Below are 21,827 nucleotides of genomic sequence, written 5' to 3'. Positions count from 1 at the left end.
CTCCCCTTGGGGATCCCACACTCCCTGTCCTCGCCACAGTGGCACCAGGACTCCTCCTCCTGTGCTTGTGCCAAGGGACAGCTGTCCTGGCCCCACTCCACAACTCAGAGCCCGGGGCAGTTCCAAACATGGCTTTTACTGAATCACAGTGTGCGACATCACTGCTGAGCTCTGAGCCGTTTCCCCCGTGCACCGGTGGAGAACTGAGGCACAGGGACCCCACAGCCACCCCCTGCCCTCTCCCCACTCAGGCCGGGGCTTTCCGGGGAGGCACGTGAGTCTTCTTGCGGTAGCGGCCAGGCACCAGCAGCTCCAGGGTCAGCTCGGTGACGATGGCCGTGAGCCCCCACACCTTGTGGGGGCCGTTGAGGAACACGGGCAAGGTGTATCCGTAGCCGCTGGCCGTGCGGAAGTGGGTGTAGCCCTGGTTCTCCTCACGGAGCAGGTGAGCCAGGGGCAGGGTGAACACCTCCTCCACCTGTCAGCACAGACCGCAGTGACCGGAGCAGCTGCCGCGGGAAGGGGAGCGGACCTGGGGACGAGTCACTCACCTCATCAGGGTTGGGGTTCAGTGTCAAGGCCTCCAGCGGCCCCAGGTTGGCCACGACGGGTGCCACGGTCATTCCATGCTGGAAGGTGTGTCAGCAAGGGACAGGGTGACACCCCCTCCCCAAAGTGCCCGTGCTTTGATCCCCCTGCACCCAGTGCAGGCACCCACCATGTGTGTCACCCCCTCACCAGTGCCACTGCCTTGTGTCCTGTCACCTGTGTCCCTGCTGATCTGTCCCTGTCACCTGTAACCCATCAGCTGCGTCCCTGTCACACCAAATCCACCATCCTTGTCCCTGCTGCCCTGTCCCCATCACCTCTTAACACCCATCACCTGTATCCCTGTCCCCCTGAATCTGCCACATATGACCCTGTTGCTTTGTCCCTGTCACCCGTGACCCTGCTGCCTTTTCCCTGTCATTCCAATCCTCTGCTATGTGCAACCCCCCTCACCTGTGTTCCTGTCCCCCTGGACTCCAGGCTCCTGCACCCTGTCACCCATCTCCTTGCCTTGTCCCTGTCACCCAGAACCCTTGCTCTGTCACTTGTGTCCCTACTGCTTTGTCAACCGAACCACTTCCTTCTCTGTGTTCCTGCGGCCTTGTTCCTGTCACCAAAATCCCTGCCACCTGTGCCCCTGTCACCCCAAACCCATCACGCCAGAGCCCTCATCCCTGTCACCTCGAACCCATAACCCATGACCCTGCTGCCTTGCCCCTGTCACCCGTGACCCTGCCGCCTTCCCTGTCACCTTGAACCCATCCCTGTGTCCCTGCCGCCTGCCCTTTTGTTCTTGTCCCCGCACGCCCTTGTCCCCACGCCTCCAAGCCCCGCCGGTCCCCGGTACCCGGTCGGGCAGCGTCCGAAGCTGTCCCCAGACGCTGGTGGCTGCCACCGCCACCCCCAGCTCCTCCCGAGTCTCCCGCAGAGCCGTGGCCACCGCGTCCCCGTCCGCCGGGTCCCGCCGCCCACCGGGGAAGCTGCGGGAGGGATCGGGGGAGTCAGGGCCGGCCCGGCCCCGGTGCCCGCTCCCCCCGCCGGTACCTGACGTCGCCGCTGTGGGGGCCGGCGAGGCGGCGGGAGCGGAGCGTGAAGAGCAGCGCGGGGCGGCCGCGCACCGAGCACAGCGGCACCAGCACCGCGGCCGCCGCCGCCGCGCCCCCCGCGCCTCCCGCCGCCAGCCGCGCCCGGCACCGCCGCTCGCTGCCGCCGCTCAGCGCATCCCCGGCGTCCCCCGCACCGTCGGCACCGCCCGGGCCCGCCATGGCGCCGGCACGGGGCGGGGAGGAGCAGCGAGGGAGGAGGGACCGGCACCGCCCCCCGCACCGAGCCCGCCCCCGCCGCGGCCCTTCTGCCCCGAGGGTGGCGCAGCCCTGCCCGGAGTGCGACAGCCTCCTCCAGTGCGGAACGGCCCCTGCCGGGTACGAAACCACCCTAAGGAAACCACCGCCAGTTTGGCCATGCCCCCGGCGTGCAGCCCTTTGGCTGTGTGTGCGACAGCCGCCCCAGGTGCGTGACCCACGTTCCACCTTCGCAGTGTCCCTGCCAGGTGTGCAAGTCCTGCTCCAGCCTCCACCAGGTGTGCAACAGCTCCTGCCAGGTGTGCCACCTACCTTCCAGCTTTGCAACAACCTTCCGGCTCTGCCGGCTGTGCAAGTCCTGCTCCAGCTGTGCTATAACCCTCATGACATGTGCAGCAGCCCCTGCCAGGTGTGCAGTAACCCCTCTGGGGTGTGTCCCTCTTGCTGGTGTGTGACAGCCCCTGTCAGCTGTGTGACCCCACCTCCCAGCTTCACACACCCCCGCAGGTGTGCAAACCTCACCTCTGACCCCCCACAGGACTTACAAGGACCCTTCCAGGTGTCCAACAACCCCTTCCAGGCATCCAACAACCCCTTCCAGGCATACACTCCCCCCACTTCTGACAGACTCCACGCGCCACTGGTCCTCCGTGTCACCAGGTGCCTGGGCTTGTCAGGGAACTTCCGCTGTGGAAACAGCCTCAACAGTGTTCGAGGCTGGGAAAAGGCTCCTGGATAAATCAGGGAATGTTGGTGACCGGCCAGCCCCTCTTCCCAGGAAACCCCCACAGACAGAGACTCTCACACCTGCATCTTCAGCTCTCAGCAGGAAATTATTTTTAAAAAACTGTATAGAAATCATCACTCTCCATGATTCTTTGCTTCCAGAGCCCGCCATTGGCTCTACAATCCCATTCCCATCTCTGGAATCAGCGGAACCTCTGCTCCTCCCACACATATCGTTTCCCTGCTGGAACTTTGCGGAAGAATAGGCTGTTCCCTCGGCTCATGTTGCCCTAGAAAGAGAAAACGACCATGGAGAGGCCACAAAAGGTCCAGGGTGGCCTCTCCAAACCCCATGGGCCTCCCACCTGGTTCCTCTCTGTGTCCCGGTGTATGCCAGTGCATCCCAGCTTCAGCACTTACCTCCCTGTGCAGCTGGCTCCAGCAATCCAGCCAGGAGGAGTAGGTGGGTGCATAGGGAAGGAGACCCCCGGCCAACCTGGGGAAGGGAGGAAAGACCCAGCGGGAATTATTTCCACAGGGAATTATTCCCACCCAGAAATGACCCATTCCCTCTGTAGCTCCACACTGGGTTGAACCCCAAAAGAACCCTCTCCCACTTTAAGCAAGGAAGGATCAACCCTGTGGAGCGCTGGAAGCACCTTTCCACCTGGAAATTTCGGTAAAGTGGTTCCAGGAGCTGATCCGGGGCAGAGGGACGCGGGTGCCAGTGGGACTAGGGACTCACCCGCAGTTGTTCACGGCCATCAGGTTGGAGACCAGGACGAAGGGGTAGGTCAGCATGCTGGCAAAGAACTGCAGGAAAAGCGGGGATTGGTGGGATGTTCCCTCTTCCCTCCACATCGGGAGAACCCTTTGGAGTTTCACCCCGGGGAGGGAGCCCACTCCTGCCACCTCCACAGGGTCACACGTGTCCTCCACGGAGCATCCCTTGGCCTGTGGGCTAATCCAGCTGATCCCAGCCTGGCTCCATCCCCACCCTGGCAGCCGCAGAATTCCGGGAACACACCGCTCCCTAGGGAAAGGATCCACCTCCTGCCCGTGCCTGTACTCACCCCAGTGACCGCCTGGGAGTAGCTCTTCATCTCAGTCATGGTGGAGACCTGAGGGAGGAGCAACAGCACCTGAATCCCCCCAAAATGGGATTGTGGCTCCCAGAATACCCCTGGAGCTGCCCCCCGTCAGCTCCTGGCACTCTGGATCGCGGAGCGGAGCCTACCCCGTTCTCCAGCGCGTACGTGTTGATGAGGTAGGCCAGCATGTTGCACAGCCACAGGGACAGGATGTCCCCGAGGAGCCGCGGGATGAGGCCGCTGCAAGGGAAGAAACAGTGGGAATGTTGGCTGAGGGTTGGGATCCGACTGTGCCCAGAGCTGGGAACAGCTGGCTTGGGACAGGGGGTGGCTGTTCCCACAGCAGCCGGGTGATGGGGGAACAGCCATCCCTGGGAGCGGGGATGCTCGGGTGGGTTCTGGAGCTGCTGGAGGGATCCAAGATACTCCCAAGAAGATTTTGGGACCTTCCCACTGATGTCACCCCCGCCGTGCCGCTCCCTGCCTTCCCGGCACTCACGCGAAGAATCCCAGGATTCCCTCTTCCCGGTAGATTGTGGTGAAGGCGCTTAGTGTCCCACTGGGATAGCGAGGAAGAGGAGGGATAACGTCAGGGCGATCCCAGGGCCCCAAGCCTCCCGGAGCACCCAGAGCCCCCGGGCCATACCTGTACTTGGTCTCACGGCCGATGAACTGCACCATGCAGCGCAGGGTGATCACTGCGGGGACACGGGAGCGACACGGGAGTGACACGGGAGCGACACGGGAGTGACACGGGAGCGACAGGAGGCACCTGGCACTGCGCCCCCCGGTCCCTTGGGATGGGGATTCACCTACCGTGGAAGGGGTGGGTGATGACGGTGGCGGCAGAGCGGGCGACCATCTCCCGGGATGTCTGGGAACAAAGGGAGCGTCACCAGGAGGGGACAGGGATGTGACATCCCACTGCCTTCCTCCTCCTCACCTCCTTGAGCACCTGCTCCAGTGAGGACACTGGCTCCTTCTTGCTGGCTCCAGGCTGGAGGGGGAAGGAGGAGTCAGGTGGGAACGCTGTTCCCAGGGTGGGGGTGGAAGCTCCTGGCCCACTGGAGCGCTCCAGATGCAGGGCTGGGGCCTGGAGCCTCCAAATCCAGGGGTCGTGGGGAGGAAGGAGAGAGGGAAGAGAAAGGAGGGAAGGAGGGGAGGAGGAGGAAAGAACGGAGGGAAACAAAGGGGTAAAAAGGAGGGAAAGCATGGAGACGGAAAAACGGACAGAAGAACAGAATGAAGGAAAGAGGGAAGGAGAAAGAGAGAAGAGGAGAAGGGAAAAACAAGGAGAAAAAGAAGAAAGGAATGAGGGAAAGAAGAAGAGAAAGAAAGAAGGGAGGAATAGAAGAACAGAGAAATAGAGGGAGAAAGGAGGAGAGGGAAGGGAAGGGAAGGGAAGGGAAGGGAAGGGAAGGGAAGGGAAGGGAAGGGAAGGGAAGGGAAGGGAAGGGAAGGGAAGGGAAGGGAAGGGAAGGGAAGGGAAGGGAAGGGAAGGGAAGGGAAGGGAAGGGTTCCCCGTGGGAAGCATCTCTGCACCCACCTCAGCCTGCTCGACCTCCTGGTACCGCTGTGGAGCAAAGGGCAGGGTCAGCGCAGGGTCAGCACTGTGCGGGGAGCCAGGGGGCCCCGGTGTGCCCCTGTCCCGGCAGCAGAACCCCCGGTCCCCGCAGCGCCCCGGGCCCGGCGCCCCGCCCGTGCCGGTACCTGCAGCACTTTGCTGTGCACCACGGTGCCGATGGCGCTGGAGCAGAGGCGGGGGGCGAGGCCTTTAAAGAGTCCTGCTCTCCCGTCCACCTTTACGATGTGCTTGGCTGGGGACAGCGGGGACCGTCAGCCCCGGGGGGACCCCACGGCGGCACCGGGACGGCGCCGGGGCGGCCCCACCAAGGCGGACTCACCGTAAGAGAAGAGGCCGGGCAGCTGGTATACCTGGCGGCCGAAGATGTTCCTCCCCAGGGTGGGCGGCAGCGGCTCGTAGCCCACCTGCAGCGGGAACGGGCAGGCTGTACCCCCCACGCGGCCGATACCGGGCCCGGTACCCCCTCTCAACCCCGCTACTCCCGCCCTTACCTGTACCAGCACCTTCACGTACATGAGCGGCTGCGAGAGCACGGTGAGCCCCGAGCCCAGCAGCACCTGCGAAGCCGCGTCTGCCATGGTGCCGCCCCGGCGTCACGGCACAGAAGGACACGGCCACGGCCGCCGCCGCTTCCGCTTCCGCCTCCCCGGTACTTCCGGCGCCGCCATGACGCGATTCCGGCCGCTGGGGGGCGCCCTGGGAGCGCAGCGGCTGCCGTGGAAACGGCCGGCGGCGCCGCGGGGGTGTTGCCATGGCAACGGGGCCTGCGGGACTGGGGGCACCCCCGGGGCCTGTGGGGACACCGTGCTACAGGGGGGACAGCGTGGTGACAGGGCTGAGGAGTCACCTGGGTGGCAGAGCTAGCGACACCACATCCCCTAGAGCCCAAGGCGACACCATGGTGGTAGGGCTGAGGTGACACCAGGCAACAGAGGTGACACCATGGTGGCAGGGCCCAAGGTAGCACCACAGGCATAGGCTGACATCATGGCGGCTCGAGGTTGGGTGCCAGCGAGACTCTGGCCAGGCTCGGGGACAAGAGGACCCCTGAGGGGACATCACAATGCGAACAGGCAGCACCAGGCACAGACATGGAGGTGGCAGCATCTTTACTGCCGAGCGCAGGCGCAGCAGCGTGAGGCCACTGCATGGACAGTGAGGGGACGTGCCCTGGCCCTGTCCCTGGGCCTGTGCCCACCCCGCTGCCAGGATGGCCCCAGGATCACTCCCATGGCTGGATCCTGTGAAGAGTCACTGGTGGCACCACGGTGGCAGGGGCTCAGTGGTGGCTTGCGGTGTGTCACAGCGCTTGTGCCACTGTCCAGCTGATGCCTTCTCCTAGTGGCACAGTGGCCATTCCCTGCTTCAGGTACCTTGGGAAGGGCCACTCCAGAGTCAGCTCCAGGCACCCTTCCTGCAACAGCACGGGGGCCATTCCCTGTTCCAGCTGCCCTGGGAAAGGTGACACTGGAGCTGGCTCTGGGCTTCTCTCCAGCACTAACACCTCCACTCTGGACACCAGGAAGAACTGGATGCCTGCGGGTCCCGGCCTGGGGGGCACAGGAGAGGCATCAGACCCTCTTGAGGGGTAGGACAGCACTGGGGACAAGTGTCCCTGCAGGACTGTCCCCTTGGGGCCTGGATGGACTGTGGTGGCTCCAGGCTCACCGGGATGCTTGTGTGGCTCCGGTTTGTTCGGCGCAGGACATTCCTTGCTCTCCGTCTCTGCAGCTGCTTCTTCCTGCGTGGCTCCATCTGTGCCAAGTGGTAAAGAGTCACTGGCACATCTGCACCCTCTGTCACCATGTTCCAGCCTGGCTCTGCATCCCTGCCAGCTCAAAATCAGTGGCACATGGAGACTCACTGGTTGGTCAGGGCTGTGGAAGTCATCTGGGATCCCGTCAGACACGGAGCTGTCGGAGCCACTGGTGCTGCAGGGGGAAAGAACCTTCTGCAGGTCCCCGTGGCACCACGGGGTGACTTGAGGTGACAGGGGATGACATACCTGGACTCAAGCTCTGAGGGGGACACATCGCTCCAGCTGCCTCCAGAGCCTGGCTCACGACCCATCTGCCGCTGCAGCAGCGCATCCGCCTCCACCAGGCACTGCTGGAGCTGTGGGACAGTGCCAGTGTCAGGGTGTCATCGTGGTCCCACAGCACCAGGGCGCCCTGAGCCAAGTCCAAGCCCACCTTGGCGGGCGCAGGGTCGCAGAAGTCAAGCAGGGTGTCACAGAGGAGGCGGCCCAGTGACTCAAGGTCCTCCACGCTAAAGTGGGAGCTCCTCCCACCTGGAAGGGACAGGGAAAAGGAAACAAAGGCAGGTCCCCAACACAGGACCACCCCGCTGGCACCGTCCCCATGGCTGTGGCAGCCCCTCACCCAGCGTGGAGCCACTGAAGGCCACCTCTAGGGTGTAGCTGTGGGAGACGCCCAGGCGCCACATGGAGACCCGGCCTGTCCCCTCTTTGCTCTTCTGCACCTGGTACTTGCAGCTGGAGAAGGAGAACTGGGGGCCCACAGGGTCAGAGGGGTCCCAACCTCACAGGGACAGCTCGGGAAGCGGCACAGTGCCTGCATTCCCGCAGTCAACACGTGGCTCTGAGGCACCCATGTCCTACCTTGTCGGGGGCGTTTTTGCTCAGCATCAGGGGAAACACGCGCTGGCACAGCCGTGTCCCGGTGCCATCCCCGCCGGCATCGCAGCCGTACATGAAAACGTTGTTCTTCCGGCTGTGCCCGTGGAAGTCGCAGTACAGCACCACCTCCCGCTCCGCCAGCACCCTGCACACATCAGGATATGGCCACCAGCACCACCGCAGGAGTGGCCCTGTCCCACCGGCTCCCCACGCCTACCTCACCTCTGGACCATGGCCCGCAGGTGCCACACGCCGGGGAAGGAGCCGGGAAGCGCCTTCCCATAGGCCCTGTTGGGATCCCGTCCCGCCAGGGAGCAGCGGGAGTTGCCCACCACCACCCCGTCAGGGTTGAGCATCGGCACCACCTTGAAGACGAAGAGGCGGCGCAGGAGCTGCGCGTCCTCGTGGGTGCTCAGCAGGAAATCGAGGAATCCCCTCATGGCCCAGGAGCCGCCGCTCTCGCCGGGGTGCACGCGGGCGCTCGCCACCACCGCCCGCTTGCCGGCCGCGCCGCCCGGGCTGGTGATGGTCAGCAGGTAGACGGTGTTGCCGGCCAGGCTGCGGCACAGCGCCCGCACCGTGCAGTACCGTGAGCGCGCCGGGTCGGCTGCCAGCGCGCGCAGGTAGCGCTGCAGGTCCGAATAGGTGTAGGGGTAGCAGGAGGCAAAGAAGCACGTGTCGGCGTCGTGCGGGAAGCGCACGGTCCAGCTGAGCCGGAACATTGGCGGCTCCCCTGCACTGCGGGAGTAGCAGACGTCGGTCCCAACCCGGCGCCAGCCTATGCCATGGCTCTGGGCATCCCGCTGGGAGTAGAGCAGTGGCTGCAGGCCCTGGCCGTAGAGGCTCTTGGGCTTGGCCATGTTGGCGATGGTGAAGCGGTAGAGTGGCTCCTGCCGTGTGTTTTGGACACGGAAGTAGAACCACTGTGTGTGTTTGGCCGTGTACAGGTCTGGCCGCAGCATCAGCACGTACTCGTAGGGACCCCTGTGCGGAGGGAAGGGCGGTGCTCCGGATCCAGGCTGACACGAGAGGCCCCACGCCCCCCCGCCTCTCTCTTACACTTTGACGGCCTTCTGGAGATTCCCACTCTCAAAGCGGGACTCGAAGAGCAGCGTGGTGTCCTGGGGACCCTCCAAGGGGGCTGCTGGTGAGGAGAGTGGCCCCGGGGCTCCCCCGACCCGCGCACAGCTAAAGCAGGATCCTTGGAGCACTGTGGGGGGAGCAGGGACAGCGATGGGGGTCTGGGGAGAGTGGATGCACTCAGGGGTGCTGCCCGCGCTCCATTACCTGGGCTGGAGTGGTAGACGACAGTGCCTTGCTCCTCACCGAGGGTGTACAGGGCCTGCTCTGGGCCCATGGGTGGGCAGAAGGGCTCTGGTTTGGGTGGGACCCACTCTGGGAGAGGGGAGGACACAAACACCATATGCACAACAGGGGACTGGCACAGGGGCGAGGTGGGGGGACAGTTGGAGCATCCCCTCACCAATGTGCTCTATCGTCTCCTGGATGACTTCACACTCCACAGGCCAGCGGGGAGCAGGGAGGGAGAATGGAGCCTGTGGTTCTCCTGGAGACCTCCAGGGCTGCGTAAAGGGGGCTAGTCTGCCCTGGTGGAGCGTCCGCACCACCCTGGGGGCTGCAAGAGCACCGGGAAGGGCTGGGGGGTCTCCAGTGTGGTTGGGGTAGGGGCAGCCCCCAAAACCAAGGCAGGGACAGGCCCTCCCACCACACTTGCTGTGCTGGGAGGACACTGTGCTGGGGGGCTGTGAGGGGGTGCAGGGTCTCACTCACGGTTTGGCTCATGCCCAGGACCTCGTTGCCCGGTGGGGCCGGTGTTGCCCATGGTGGATGCCTTGGGATGCTGCCCAGAGGGTTTCCCCGGGGACATGGCAGTCTCTTCCCTGCCCGTCTTCTCGTCTTGGGGAGAACAGCTCTGCAGCCTGGGGGCAGGAGGGGACACAGCCCAGGGACAGGAGGGCACCGCGGCCAGGACTCACCTCGGAAGTAGCCATAGAAGCGCAGGTGGGTGCGGATGAAGCTGTCATAGGGCTTCAGGACCCGTCCCCCACCAAACCCTGCCGAAGCCCCCTCCCCTCCCTGGGCAGCACGGCGCCCTGTGGGCTCCATGGCTGTGAGAGCCCTGGGAGACCCGGAACAGCAGTGGCGGTGTCAGGGCTGGGCTGGCACTTGGTTGCTGAGCTACAGGGAGGAATGGGGCGGTCCTGGAGCAGAGCTGGGAAAGGATCCAGAGGGATTTTACAGTCATTACGGTTGGAAAAGACCTCCAGGATCATTGAGCCGAACCTGTGATCAATCCCCACCTTGTCACCCAGACCAGAGCACTGGGTGCCATGTCCAGTCATTCTTTGGACAGCTCTAGGGCTGGGGACTCGACCACCTTTCTGAGCAGCCCCTTCTGATACCTGACACCACTTTCTATGAAGAAATTCCTCCCCTTGTCCAATCTCAACTTCCCCTGGCAGAGCTTGAGGCTGTTTTCTCTTTTCCTGTCATTTGTTCCCTGGCAGCAGAGCCTGGCACACCCCCTGGCTGCACCCTTCTTGTCAGGGAGTTGTGGGGAGCCAGAGGGTCCCTCCAAGCCTCCTTCACTCTAGGCTGAGCCCCTGCAGCTCCTCCTGGTGCTCCAGACCCTTCTTCTGGCTCCATTCCCTTCTTTGGACAGCCCCTCTTGCAATGAGGGCTACAGATTTGTCCCCAGGGCTGGAGGTGGCCCAGCAGCATCAGAACAGGGGACAGCCCAGCTGCCATCAGCCTTTTGTCCACCTGGGCTCACGTTCAGCTGCTCTCACCAGCACCCCCAGGGCCTTTCCCACCTTTCCAGCCTCTCTTCCCCCAGCCTGGAGCATTCAACAGGGTTTATGTGACCCAAGTGTAGGACTTGGCACTTGGTCTTTACCCTCAGCCCTTCAATCCAGCCTGCCCAGTTTTCTCTGCAGAGCTTTCCTGCCTCCACAATCCACATGCCCACCCAACTCATAATCGTGGATCACAGGGATCTGTTGTGATCCCCATCCCCATCTACCACCTGCCCTCAGCAGAATCAATGAGATGGCACTTCCCAAATTGCTACGATTTATTGGACAATGGTCAAAGGAACTGTACATCTGTAAAAAACAAAACAAAACAAAAAAACCCCAAGAGGTGGGCACGGCACTGCATGCCTCATGTGCTCGAGGCTGTTTTCCTCCGTTTCAGCCGTGATCGCCAGTCCTCTGGCAGTGCCTCAAAGTTGGCGTTCCTCTCAGCCATGCCACTGCAGGGATAAAGCAGGATGTCAGCACCCAGCTGGCCCTCTCATGGATCCCCCACCCTTACAAGGCACCAGGAAATGTCCTGGTGCCAGCCCTCGGGGTCTGTACCTCATCAGCTGCTGCTGCTTCCATTCCTCGATGCGCCGCTGGGCTGTGGTTTCCCGGTCCTCCTCACTGGAGCTGGAATTCTCCTCCTCATCCAGCTCCCGCTGGATACTTTGCCACTTCTTCACCAGCGATGGCATCTTTGTCTTGCCCTTCTTGCCCTGTGCCACAAAAATAACAGCGGTGAGCGCGTCTGGAAAGGGAGGAGGGAAGGAATGGTGCCGGTGTGAGGCCACCACCCACCCAGCCTACCTTGTCCTTGCGCCCCTTCCTTGGCTTCTCCTTCTCTGGAGGCGGCGGCGCCTTGGGGGTGGGCGGCGGGGGAGTCTGTGGGGGTGGCGGGGGCGGCGGCTGCTCAGCTGCAGTGCCCGTGGCTGGCAGGGCTGCCCGTGCCGGTGCTGGCTGCGCGGTGGCCGTGGCGGCCAGGCTGACGGGCACAGCGCACTCCGAGTATCCCATCATGGAAGGTGCAGCAGGTCCTGTCACACCCAGGTAGCTGGACTGCAGCCCCAGCGCCGTGGGCTGAGGGCCGGCGTGGCCTGGAGCCATGCGGAGGTTGGGCCGTGCCTGGATCTCGCTCTGGAGACGCTGGCGTGGCCTTAGGGAGGCCAAGGGCACGGCTGATGGCTGGTACTTGCCCGTGGCCATCAGGGGCTGGCTGTAGATGACGGGGCAGCTGCCAATGGTGGCCGTCCGCTGCATCAGCCCTGGGCTCATCTCCACTGCTTTCCTCTTCTGTGGCTTGGCCGAGAGCAGCGGGGATGGGCTCGGATCAACAGTAGCCTAGAAGAGAGTGCTGAGGTGAGTGTTGAGCCAGGAGCACCATTACACATCCATTTCCCAGTCTCACACTCTGGAATCAGTGGAGCCCTGGCTCCACTGCTTACCTGGCTGTTGCTGGCAGCAGGGCGCACCAGGGACTTCAGGGGAGCATCTTCTTCTGTTCCTGGGGCAGGCGGCTCCTCACCTCCCTCATCTTCCATCTCCACTTCCTGGATCTCCCCATCTTCTCCGGGGGGTGGGGGTGGCGGTGGAGGTGGCGGGGGCGAGTCTGGGGGGGGTGGAGGTGGCGGAGGCATTTCCAAAGGCAAGGGAGGTTGGAGGACTGGGACGGAGGACTGAAGCAGAGTCCAAAACGGAGTGAGCGGCATGAGAGACGTAGCAGGAACTTGGCCTGAGAAGGATTCTTTACAAAGGGAGCCTGAAGAACACACATTGACACAGGCTTGAATGCCCAGCCTACGGTCTGTACCACCTGCTCCTGCCCGTGGTCCCACCTGTGGACTGCCCTGCCCCGCATCCCCTGCTCTGGGGCCAGGACCCCCAGTGCCAGCGAGGCGTACCTGCGGGGCGCTCGGCGGGCCCCTCGGCGTGCTCTCCTTTGTCTTTGGGAGGTGGCTTTGGAGGACTGTCGGGTTTTCTGTCGGCGGCGCCTCGCTGTCCCTCCTCTTCGTCCTCCCCGTCGGGGAACTCCCATTGCGACTCTCCCGAGCGCTCGTTAACATAGAAATAGCGTCTATGCTCCCTAGATCACAAGAAAGAGAAGGAGGCTTCAGCTTCCCTTCTCCGCCCCCGACACTCCGAGGCGGGCCTGCCCACGACAGCGCTGCGCTCTCGCAGGGGAGACCCTCGTGCAGCAGGGCTGCCGCTCTCCCACACACAACAAACAACTTTGAGGACAGAGGCAGGAGAGGCCCGAGCCGACTCGCTCAAAGCTATTTGCTATCGCTGGCTGCGGGAACTTCGCCCTGAGGCCCCCCCACTCCGAGGGAGAGGAGGGCCAGGAACGCTGGCAACGTCTCGCTAACATTGGGACTTTCAGCACGGCCTTGGCTGAAAGTCGCCCTCCGAGAAGAGGCACAGGGGAACAGCCCAATGGAGGGAAGCGGCTGCCCCCCTACCCCATGGTGCGCAGTTTTTTATGATATTCTTGGTGTCAAACACACAGTGAATGCTAGAGAGAGGGAGCGGATCTGGGAGCTGAAAAACAAAAGAGCAAAGATTTCAAACAAAGGAAAATTAATCAAGAAAGCCAAATAGACAAAGAAATGTTTGGGTCTGACCTGCTGGCAGGAGACAGAAATCTTGTTCTTCGTTCCGTCGGTGAGTTGAAGTTTGTCCTTTGGAAGAGCTGTTGGTCAGAAGAGTTGATCCAGAGATCCTGCAAAGTTCACAGAGCTCTCGCATGCGCGACCCCCCAGGCCCGCCCCTCACAGTGCTGGACACTCGCGAGAGGGACAACCAGCTCTGTCCATCAGGGAATCAGCTCCGTCGCAAAGCACTGGGCACTCCGTCTGGATCCTCCAGTTTGGTGGCTGGCCCAAACTCTGCGAGTGCCGGACGTTTCTCTGCCTGCCCAGCACTAACAGAAGCCGCTCTCAGTCTGCCAGAGGGACGGCGCCAGCGTCGTCAGGTGGTTGATGGTCACAAATCATGTCTGAGATGTCAGAGATGAAAGGTGAGAAAGGAGGAGAGCGCGTACCTGTCCCAGTGGCAGGACCAGCCTTTAGGGGTGGCGTTTATTTCGTATTGTTTAAGCTGTTCGGCTGCGTCTTGGAGTTTGCGTTTGAGGTAGTTTCCATTGAGAGCACCTTCTCGCCAGTCTGCAATGCGGGTCTAGAGGGCAAGAACCGGGGGAAGCCGGTGAGGTGGGCTGCCAGTGGCCCTGGGGGGGACGGGACTCGAGGATCGGGAGGCTCCCTTCCAGCACGGGACGCGGGGGGCCAGGAGGAGGACACCCCCGCCTCCGCGCCAAGCCATGCTCTCCCCCCGCCGAGGAAGGGAGGGCCCTGCGCGGCGAGGCGCCACGAGGCTCACGCAGCACCGGCGCTCGGACGGCGGATTGCATCCGATCCGCTCCGGAACACGAGGCCGGAGCGAGGGGCGAAGGCTCGGTTACCTCTGTCTGCAACAGCAACATGTGGAAGTTGGAGATAGATTGTCTGTTGATGCCCAGGAACTCCAATTTACTAGTCAGAGTATTTGCCAGCTCTCCAATCTGAAACTGCCAGGAGAAAGGGCAGAGTCAAGAGCTGCCCTCTGGGAGCAGCATCGGGCGGCTACGGCCCAGCGGCTCTCAGGAAACACCGCTCGGGACCACCCACGGGCCCTCAGCCTGGAGGGACCGGGACATGCCACCCTGGCCCTGTGTGCCTGTCACCCCTCTGTTAAATCCCACTACATCCTGCGCCCCAGGGACAGGGCAGTGTGGGTGGCTGGGTGACAGCTCCTCCACAGACTGCGCGTGACTCTGTGTGGAAGGACAGCACAGGCTCAGGTAGCTCCGGTACTTTGAAGTTACAGCAGAACCATTGCCACGGCAGATATCTAAGAATGTTTCCCAAATAAATGGGCCAGGATGTTATTCTAGGTTCTGTAAATAATTGCTTTCCAGAGGAACTAGCTGGAAAGCACCAGCAAGGGATAATAGCTCTGGATTTACTCCAGAGCAGAGGCAGCAGCTACATCAAAACCCAGGTCAGCTCATGGCAGCCATGGCTACTCAACCCCAGCGTCCCATGGGAGTGAAACCTCCAATGAGGGGACATGGGGATCCCTGCATCCACCTCCCTGACTGGAGGCGCTGCATGGAAGCAGCCACAAGCCAGAAAGGAATCCAGAACAGGAATATCTACAAGTGGCATCACCACTGCTTTAAGGAGGGCTCTAAAAATGTCTATTTTTAACTTCATTCCTCGAAGACGCTTTGGAATGTCCACCAAAGCCACCAAGGAAGTATCCGTCTCTAGAGAGGGGATGGGCCAGAAAAGCAAGCATATGAATTTCCATGTTAATGTGTCTCTGGAGAAGACAGGGAACATCCCGGAGCAGAGGGTGACTTGGGAGAGGTGGCCCCGGCGCAGCTCCTGTAACCAGGGAGATCCCAACCTGATGAGCAAATGGTACTGGTTACCCAGGGAGCCGGCATTCCTCCAACAGCTCTAAGGGAATCCTGCATGGAAAAGCACCACATGGTCTGTCACAGAGCCCACTGGGACCAGAAGGAGGGTGGGGACTGCAGAGGGGACCAGCAAGTCCAGCCCTGCTACAGGCTTTTATTCTTCTTATCTAAATAAATGAATTTAAAAATCAGGTCTCAAATGGATGCTGCACTGAGGAAGGCTCAGTTTTGGTCTGGGAATGTTACATTTCAAAATCCTTTAAGCAGTCATTTTATGAGGGAGATATGAGATTTTTCACAAAGACAAAAGGACCTTCCCTTTCACACCAGAAAAATTATTTAAGTGGTGGGAAATGAGGACAGGGATGGGCAACTCTCACTGCAGGTTCCACCCAGGCTCCACCAAAAGCCGGTGATTCCCCATCTGCCACAGGGAGATGACAACATTTCCCAGCGTCACAGAGTAACTCCAGAGCCAAATTTTATGCTGCAGGAGATCTCAGAGTAACAAGTGACATGGGGACTGAAGGACAAATGGGAAATATCTCCCCTACTGCTCTGTCATACTGCCCTAGAGCCTGGAGCTTTGCTATGGATCAGGGAATTGATCCAGTGCAGCCAAAGGAGCAAACCAAGGCTCAGAGAAGAGCAATGAGCAGGATGCTGCAGAAATCCCCAGGGCTTCCCCAGCTTGTATCTAAAAGTAATGCCGGGCGAAGGGCAGAGCGGTACCGTCAGCCTCAAGAAACGGAGAGATTACGGACGAGGAGTCTTCAGCCTGGAAACGGGACGACTGACCGGGCCAGAGACTGGAATATTGTTATTGGTGAAAACAAAGTCAAGATCAAACTGGTTGTCCTCTGCCACAACAACACCCAGGGCTCAGTCTCTGCCTCCCCACACCCTCCTTTCATCCAAGCTTTTGCTGCTGAATCCTACTGGAGACAGGATATTGTCCCGGCCCTGCAGAGCCCTTCCTTCACAAGCTGTTCCCACAGCCACACCAGGATCTGAGCTTTAAAAGCTTCAGGTGGTCCAAATCCAGACCCCAAAGCTCTGGTGTCCCCAGGGAAGAGGTGGCTGGGGGAGCCAGCATGTCCCTTGTTCCTGCTGGCAGCTGGAGCACCCATCACATCCCTCATCTCACGGACATGCACATCTACCTCTCCATACCTTTAGATCCTGCTCCTCCTCTTCCACTTTTGGAGCCCCTTGTGATTTGGCTTTTTCCTGGGGCTCTTCAGATTCTGCCTCTTTGTCTGAGCTTGCATCAGTTGCTTCTGTGCTTGGGGCTGCAGGAGAAGGAATGACAGGTCAGTCCTTGTTCCACCACCACCCTGGCAGTGCCAGCAGCTGGCTGGACACTGTGCCTGGAACCAAAGCCAGTGTGGGCAACAGTGGAGAAAGAGCTAGGATCCACCAGAGACAGTGACAAGAGCCTGAAATTTAAAAGGAGAGATGGTCACTGCTCTGTGTTTTGGTGGAGGGGATCCTTCCAGAAGGATAACATGGGAAGGGGAGTATTGGAGCTGCTATAGTGCAAAGCAGCAATGAGGCAAAGGCATGGAAAATTGGGCATCAGGAAACCAGGAAGAGACTAACTCCCAAAATCTGTCAATAACAGGTACTAGGTATTAAATAAGTTAATGATGAAAGACTGAAGAGGTCCCCAAAAGCTGCCGATACCAGAAGGTTTTGCTTTCAGATGACTAATTCACTGTCAAAGCCATCAATTCCAAAGAAGGAAGTTTGTGACAGAGTCCCACAAGCCTCTGGGAAGAAACCCCAATTCTCAGCATATCTTGGTGCTGTAAGGCAGGACACTTCTCTAAACCACCCTCCAGCAGCAGGGCGCGCAACTTAAACAGGTTATTTTGGAGTGACAGCTTGTTGTTCCCTAGGTTAAGGTGGAATCTGATGCTACTGGGAAGAGCTGGTTTCAGGGTTATTTGGAAAGCCCTCTGGCAAAACCATTAATTTTCCTATGCAAAAATTACTGATTACATCACTGATTTAATGCCAGAGCTGTCACCCAGTTCATGCCCCTGCCTGAAGCAGAGGTGCCTCAGGGCCACAAGAACCCTGGGATAGGGCATGCACCAACTCCCACTCCAGCAGGACACAGCCTGCTCTAGGCACTTTTCTATCAGTTTTTCCTTGGAAAAGCAGTTTCATTCAGCTTTCTGTGCTGCAGGCACACAAATCTTGTGCTGGGAAGGGACTGGCACATCCAAAGAAAAGGAAACACAGGGGGGACTTTCTTGCTCCCCAAAATGCCCTGAGAGGAGGGTGGAGTCAGGCTCTGCTCCCAGCAAACAAGAGACAAGATAAGAAGAAACAGCCTTAAGTTGTGTCAACGGAGGTTTAAGTAGGATATTGGGGGAAATTTCTTAATGGAAAGAGCTGTCCAGCCCTTGCACAGGCTGCCCAGGGAGGTGGTAGAGTCCCTATCCCTGGAGGGATTAAAAAAACATGTGGATGTGGCATCTGGGGACAAGAGTTAGTGCTGGCCTTGACAGTGCTGAGGGAACAGCTGGACTCCATGACCTCAGAGGGCATTTCCAACTTGAACAACTCCATAATTCTACAATCTGGGAGTCCCAGAGCTGTTGGGCACAGAGTGTTCCTTAAAATGCTATAGCTGGTGCATTTTGGGAAGCACAACTCTGGTGGATCCAACTGGAACATGAGGGGTAGTTGTGTATGACTGATATATCCACACACACCCTTAGGTGAACCAGCGCCACAGAAACAGGGGCTGCCTTGCCACACGGGCTGGAGTTACATTCCCTACACATTGAGTGTGGGGTCCTGGAGTGGCTCCAGGGACACTGCAGCTGTCTGGAATTTAGTACCAGGCAGCTCAAAAACTGAACTTTAGAAGTGGAGGGTGAGAGCACCCAGTGTGCCACAGGCTGGATTTGTGATATTGGGAGGAACAGGAAGGCAACAGGCTGTGAGGCAGCTATTATCTACGTCCTGTCTCCCAAGGAACCACTGAATACAGCACTCTTCTCCTTATGTGGGTAATTAGGATAGGGAGACTGGGGCAGAGGAGCAGCTTATCCCAGTGAGGCTGGGCTGTGACAGAGCCACCCCTCAGCTTGTCCCCACCTGGCACACGTACCTCAGGGCCCTTCCCGGCACTGCTCTGTGCATCTTCTCTGTGGGGAAAGGAGAGCCCCTGCTCCTCCCGCCAAAGGAAGCCATTGCAATTACCTGCTTCTCCTGCTTCTGGGCTCTCCCGGCCCGTTTTGCTGGAGCCTCGACTGGCGGACTCAGGGCTGGCGGCTCCCACAAAGAGTTTCCATTTGCCTCGCTTGGAGGCCAGCCTGCGGGACGCATCCTGCGAGGCCGACTGGCTCCCATCGGAGAGCGGGCTGGAGCCCGAAACGCTGCCATCGCCTTCCTCCAAGGCACGCAGCTCTGCCTGCCGAGACACGACATCCCAATTTATTCCCAGCAATACCATGGCTGCCACGTGTGGCCCTGTTTCCAGGACAAACATCTCCCCTTACCTTTTTCCTCTCCAGCACCATCTCCAGCTCAAGTGTGTCCTGCTCCTCCTCCTCCTCCGCGCTCTCCCCTGACTGCACCACACTGCACAGATCCTCCTGCCCTGTGTCTTCCAGGGGATCCCTGCTGGGCTCTGGCTCTTCTGGGACAGCCGGCGCCTCTTCCGCTTTTGCCTCCTCTTCCAGAGGCGGCTCAACCTCCTCTTTGCAGATCACTTTCCTCCTCCAGCGCTCCTCTTCCTCCTTCACCACGTCGGGCACAAGTGGGGCCAGGAGGGCCGCAGCCACTCCCTTCCTCTCTTCCTCACTGTTGGAGAGAGCCTGCACTCCTTCATTCACTTCCTGTGGGATGAGTTCCATGTGAGCCTTCTGGCAGCTTCCTGGGAAAGAGCCCATACTGCCAGGCCCCTCCTAGGGCTGTGGATGGAGCAGAGCATCCCAGCTGCTTCCAAGGAAACCCAAGGAGGTGCCTGCAAGCCCCATGGCAGCCAGAACCCACATGACTGACCTTCTTCACCTCCCGCTTGCTGAGGCTGGTCCCACGGCCAGCACTGCCTGGGGTCCCCTTCTCCTGAGGGAATGGCTCCGTGGCTGCCACGAAGCTGCCATTGGTGCCTGCCACGGTGCTGCTGAGGAAGAGGAGAGGGAATGAAGGGCGGGACTGGGACAACACCCCACAGGCAACATCCTGGAGGTCTTGCCCACCTGTGCTGGTAATGCTGCAGGCCCTGGACCTGCGTCGCCAAGTACTGCGGCAGCTCCCAGGTCACCTCGTTGCTCTGGGTGTTCCAATAGTAGTAGCAGCCGGTGTTCTCATCCCACACTTCCTGCCAGTCGCCCATCTCCAGCTCTCCCACTGCCGGCGGGACAAGGACAGCCTGTCACTCCCCTCTCCCCAGTGACAACTGTCAGCACCCCCTTTGGAGAGAGGAATGGCACTCACCTCCGGCCAGCGAGCACTGGGTGTCATACTGCCACTCCGGGGCCGGCGCCGAGCCCGTGCCATTGGCTGTGCCCGACGATGCGCCTGTGCCCGAATCCTTCGGCTCCGGGCGGGGAGGCGTGGGAGGTGGCACGGAGGAGGAGGAAGAGGAGGCAGCAGTGGGCTCAGCGGGCTGCGCTGGGGCCGTGATGGCATCGATCTCCTGAAAAACAGCATCCCACCATGAGCTTCAAACCCCAAGCCAAATCAAAGCACATACTGACGAGGACAATGCCTTGGACTATGAAATTCCCCTCCTCCTGCCATCCCTCCCCTCCCTTTGTCCTTGCCCGAGTGGCACTCACAGCCAGGAAGTTTGCCAGGGTGCTGTCGATGTCAGCAGAACTGCTGCCGTTGGCATCCATGGAACGGGCCGGCTTCTCCAGGGTCTCACCCTCCTCATCATCGCTGTCGGCGTAGGCACCCAGCAGGCACAAACCTCCTGGAAAAGGGAGAGTGAATCCTCAGGGGAATCCTCCTGCTGCCACAGGGCATTGGATCCCACCCCCAGCTGTTTTCCAGGTGCCACTGTCATCCATCCCAGGGGGAACAGCCCCTGTACAAGTGCCAGGGACAGCCTGGGGGGAATGAAGAGCCAGTAATGAAATGCATTTAAGAATGAGCAACCGCCTCTTGGGAAATAACAGCACGATTAAAATAATCAACACGGAAACAACTCCAGCTCCAAAGTGAATCATTTAGGAAAGGGTTAACTCTCTTCCCTTAAAAATAATAGTTAAACGTGGTTAATTACCCTGCGTTAAAAATACTGGGTTATGGAGAGGGAAACAAACACAGTCCACAAAAAACCCCTACATTTAGCACAAAACCCACCACACTTAGTTTTTGGAGGTGCTGCGTGTGGGTTTTCTGGTTCTTTTTGGAACCTCACAGCCCCACACTTTTAGGACCAAAACCCCATACATACTACCACAAAAAAAAAAAAAAAAAAAAAAAAAAAAAAAAAAAAAAAATCACACAAAGGACCAAGCTCCTACACTTAGGACACCCAAGCCTCCACATCTAGTATGAAAAAGGCCTAAACTTAGGACAAAACACCGCTTTTAGGACCAAACTCCCCACATTTTGAAGTTTTGGACACAAAAAAGTTTTATCTGAGAATCAACCACCCCCAAAATAAAAGACAAAAAGCCCCATTTATAACCACAACGCCAACATCTTTTTTATCCTTATTGTACATCAGGGGCCGCAAGCACCCCTAAATCCTGAAATTCTCCCCCTAGTTTTTTTAGGGGGGACGTAATCCCGCGTCTCATCCCAGAGCGCTCCCTTACCTGTGGCCTTGACCGCGGCGGGAGCGGGAGGCGGCGGATTCGGCGGGTTGCGGGGCGGCTCCGCCACCGTCTCGGGCTCATCTGCGGGACAGAAGCGCCAATTACGCGGTGGCTCAGGCTGGGGGGATCGCGGGGGAGAGCGGATCGGGACCACCCGGTGCCGCCAGGCCGCGCTAGGCCGCACTAGGCCGCGCCCCGCTAACAAAGCGACCCGCTTCCACCCGCTTTCTTCGCCTTACCCGGTTCGGAACCCGAGTCGCCCCCCTCGCCCGCGGGTCCTGCCGCCTCGTCGCGGCGCGGCGCGGGCGGGGAGAGCTGCAGGATGGGCCGGCGCCCGGGCGCGGTCCGCGCCTTCTTCCCCATGGCGGCGGCGGCGGCGGCTGCGCCTCGGGGCTGTGGCCGCGCGCGCCGCGCGCAGGGGGGCGGGGTGCTTACGTCACCAAGGGGCGGAGCCTGCGTGAGACGCACCCCCAGGGGCGGGACTGCGGGCGCGCGCCCCCTACGGATGGGGACGAGCCAGAGGTTACGGCTCCATCCGGACCTGCGGCTCCGTCCTGCCCTGTAGCATAGTCCTGCCCCTTGTTCCTAAAGCCCCCGTCCTACCCCAGAGCCCCGTCCTGCCCTCCAGGGTTGTGGTTCCATACTATCCTACGGCACAACCCTATAGTTCTTCTTGGGGGGCTACAGCCCCTTATTATCCTATACCCCCTTCCCTTGAACCTCCCTTGAGCTGTATCCACTGGGGATATAGCTCCACCCTTCCCCGGGGCCCTACAGCTCCATCCTGCCCTATATCTCAGCCCTCGGGCAAGGGTGGTATAGGGATGATCCCTGGAGAGGAGCACCACAGTCCCCCCACTTTTCCCA

General features: G+C 60.2%; 4 protein-coding genes across 7 annotated transcripts; all 4 read right to left on the bottom strand.

The window, feature by feature from the left end:
* Positions 1-116: 116 nt before the first annotated feature.
* Positions 117-2,748, bottom strand: NUDT8 (nudix hydrolase 8). Its single transcript, XM_053980741.1, has 6 exons — positions 2,716-2,748; positions 2,396-2,648; positions 1,594-1,963; positions 1,397-1,529; positions 552-629; positions 117-478 (listed from the first exon to the last, which is right to left on the bottom strand). Exons 1-6 carry the CDS (start codon positions 2,746-2,748, stop codon positions 248-250), a joined length of 1,098 nt encoding a protein of 365 aa, XP_053836716.1. The 3' UTR covers positions 117-247.
* Positions 2,665-5,903, bottom strand: MTCH2 (mitochondrial carrier 2). The gene is made up of 13 exons (XM_053981531.1): positions 5,744-5,903; positions 5,572-5,656; positions 5,378-5,484; positions 5,214-5,240; positions 4,611-4,664; positions 4,484-4,541; positions 4,314-4,365; positions 4,167-4,226; positions 3,814-3,907; positions 3,650-3,697; positions 3,322-3,389; positions 2,997-3,072; positions 2,665-2,866 (listed from the first exon to the last, which is right to left on the bottom strand). Exons 1-13 carry the CDS (start codon positions 5,828-5,830, stop codon positions 2,780-2,782), a joined length of 903 nt encoding a protein of 300 aa, XP_053837506.1. The 5' UTR covers positions 5,831-5,903; the 3' UTR covers positions 2,665-2,779.
* Positions 5,896-10,871, bottom strand: AGBL2 (AGBL carboxypeptidase 2). Its single transcript, XM_053981532.1, has 13 exons — positions 9,888-10,871; positions 9,682-9,807; positions 9,374-9,526; positions 9,178-9,285; positions 8,950-9,100; positions 8,113-8,874; positions 7,873-8,035; positions 7,634-7,760; positions 7,445-7,542; positions 7,258-7,367; positions 7,117-7,183; positions 6,921-7,007; positions 5,896-6,802 (listed from the first exon to the last, which is right to left on the bottom strand). The coding sequence occupies exons 1-13, from the start codon at positions 10,015-10,017 to the stop codon at positions 6,362-6,364; spliced, it is 2,523 nt and encodes an 840-aa protein (XP_053837507.1). The 5' UTR covers positions 10,018-10,871; the 3' UTR covers positions 5,896-6,361.
* A 95-nt stretch (positions 10,872-10,966) lies between these two features.
* Positions 10,967-21,344, bottom strand: FNBP4 (formin binding protein 4). 4 transcript variants are annotated; one of them, XM_053981528.1, is made up of 17 exons: positions 21,200-21,344; positions 20,961-21,041; positions 19,971-20,107; positions 19,627-19,828; positions 19,389-19,539; positions 19,192-19,309; positions 18,687-19,025; positions 18,388-18,598; positions 17,757-17,774; positions 16,342-16,460; positions 14,167-14,271; positions 13,750-13,883; positions 12,611-12,792; positions 12,155-12,468; positions 11,520-12,050; positions 11,271-11,428; positions 10,967-11,164 (listed from the first exon to the last, which is right to left on the bottom strand). In XM_053981528.1, exons 1-17 carry the CDS (start codon positions 21,321-21,323, stop codon positions 11,074-11,076), a joined length of 3,015 nt encoding a protein of 1,004 aa, XP_053837503.1. In that variant the 5' UTR covers positions 21,324-21,344; the 3' UTR covers positions 10,967-11,073. The 4 variants fall into 4 exon arrangements, with proteins under 4 accessions (XP_053837503.1, XP_053837500.1, XP_053837502.1 ...); XM_053981525.1 differs by lacking the exon at positions 17,757-17,774 and having other exon boundaries at positions 11,511-12,050; positions 19,192-19,312; XM_053981527.1 differs by lacking the exon at positions 17,757-17,774 and having other exon boundaries at positions 19,192-19,312.
* Between the last annotated feature and the right edge of the window lie 483 nt (positions 21,345-21,827).

Source organism: Vidua macroura, chromosome 6, assembly GCF_024509145.1.
Source record: "Vidua macroura isolate BioBank_ID:100142 chromosome 6, ASM2450914v1, whole genome shotgun sequence".
Taxonomy (NCBI): Eukaryota; Metazoa; Chordata; class Aves; order Passeriformes; family Viduidae; genus Vidua; species Vidua macroura.
Note: the sequence above shows the minus strand (reverse complement) of the source record. Positions and strands in the feature narration are given on the sequence as shown.

Excerpts from the sequence above, each read along its gene's own strand:
- NUDT8 (XM_053980741.1), bottom strand. The coding sequence starts at position 2,748 with ATGGCGGGCTCTGGAAGCAAAGAATCATGGAGA. Across the intron at positions 2,649-2,715 it reads GAAGCAAAGAATCATGGAGA|TCTCTGTCTGTGGGGGTTTC; the intron begins GTGATGATTTCT and ends CAGGTGTGAGAG. Across the intron at positions 1,530-1,593 it reads CCCCACAGCGGCGACGTCAG|CTTCCCCGGTGGGCGGCGGG; the intron begins GTACCGGCGGGG and ends TCCCTCCCGCAG.
- FNBP4 (XM_053981528.1), bottom strand. The coding sequence starts at position 21,323 with ATGGGGAAGAAGGCGCGGACCGCGCCCGGGCGCCGGCCCATCCTGCAG. Across the intron at positions 19,026-19,191 it reads GCAAGCGGGAGGTGAAGAAG|GAAGTGAATGAAGGAGTGCA; the intron begins GTCAGTCATGTG and ends CTCATCCCACAG. Across the intron at positions 11,165-11,270 it reads AAGCAGCAGCAGCTGATGAG|TGGCATGGCTGAGAGGAACG; the intron begins GTACAGACCCCG and ends TTATCCCTGCAG.
- AGBL2 (XM_053981532.1), bottom strand. The coding sequence starts at position 10,017 with ATGGAGCCCACAGGGCGCCGTGCTGCCCAGGGAGGGGAGGGGGCTTCG. Across the intron at positions 8,036-8,112 it reads CTGCGGGCCATGGTCCAGAG|GGTGCTGGCGGAGCGGGAGG; the intron begins GTGAGGTAGGCG and ends TGATGTGTGCAG. Across the intron at positions 7,761-7,872 it reads GCAAAAACGCCCCCGACAAG|TTCTCCTTCTCCAGCTGCAA; the intron begins GTAGGACATGGG and ends GTGGGCCCCCAG.
- MTCH2 (XM_053981531.1), bottom strand. The coding sequence starts at position 5,830 with ATGGCAGACGCGGCTTCGCAGGTGCTGCTGGGCTCGGGGCTCACCGTG. Across the intron at positions 5,485-5,571 it reads GCCCGGCCTCTTCTCTTACG|CCAAGCACATCGTAAAGGTG; the intron begins GTGAGTCCGCCT and ends CGCTGTCCCCAG. Across the intron at positions 5,241-5,377 it reads TGCACAGCAAAGTGCTGCAG|CGGTACCAGGAGGTCGAGCA; the intron begins GTACCGGCACGG and ends TTTGCTCCACAG.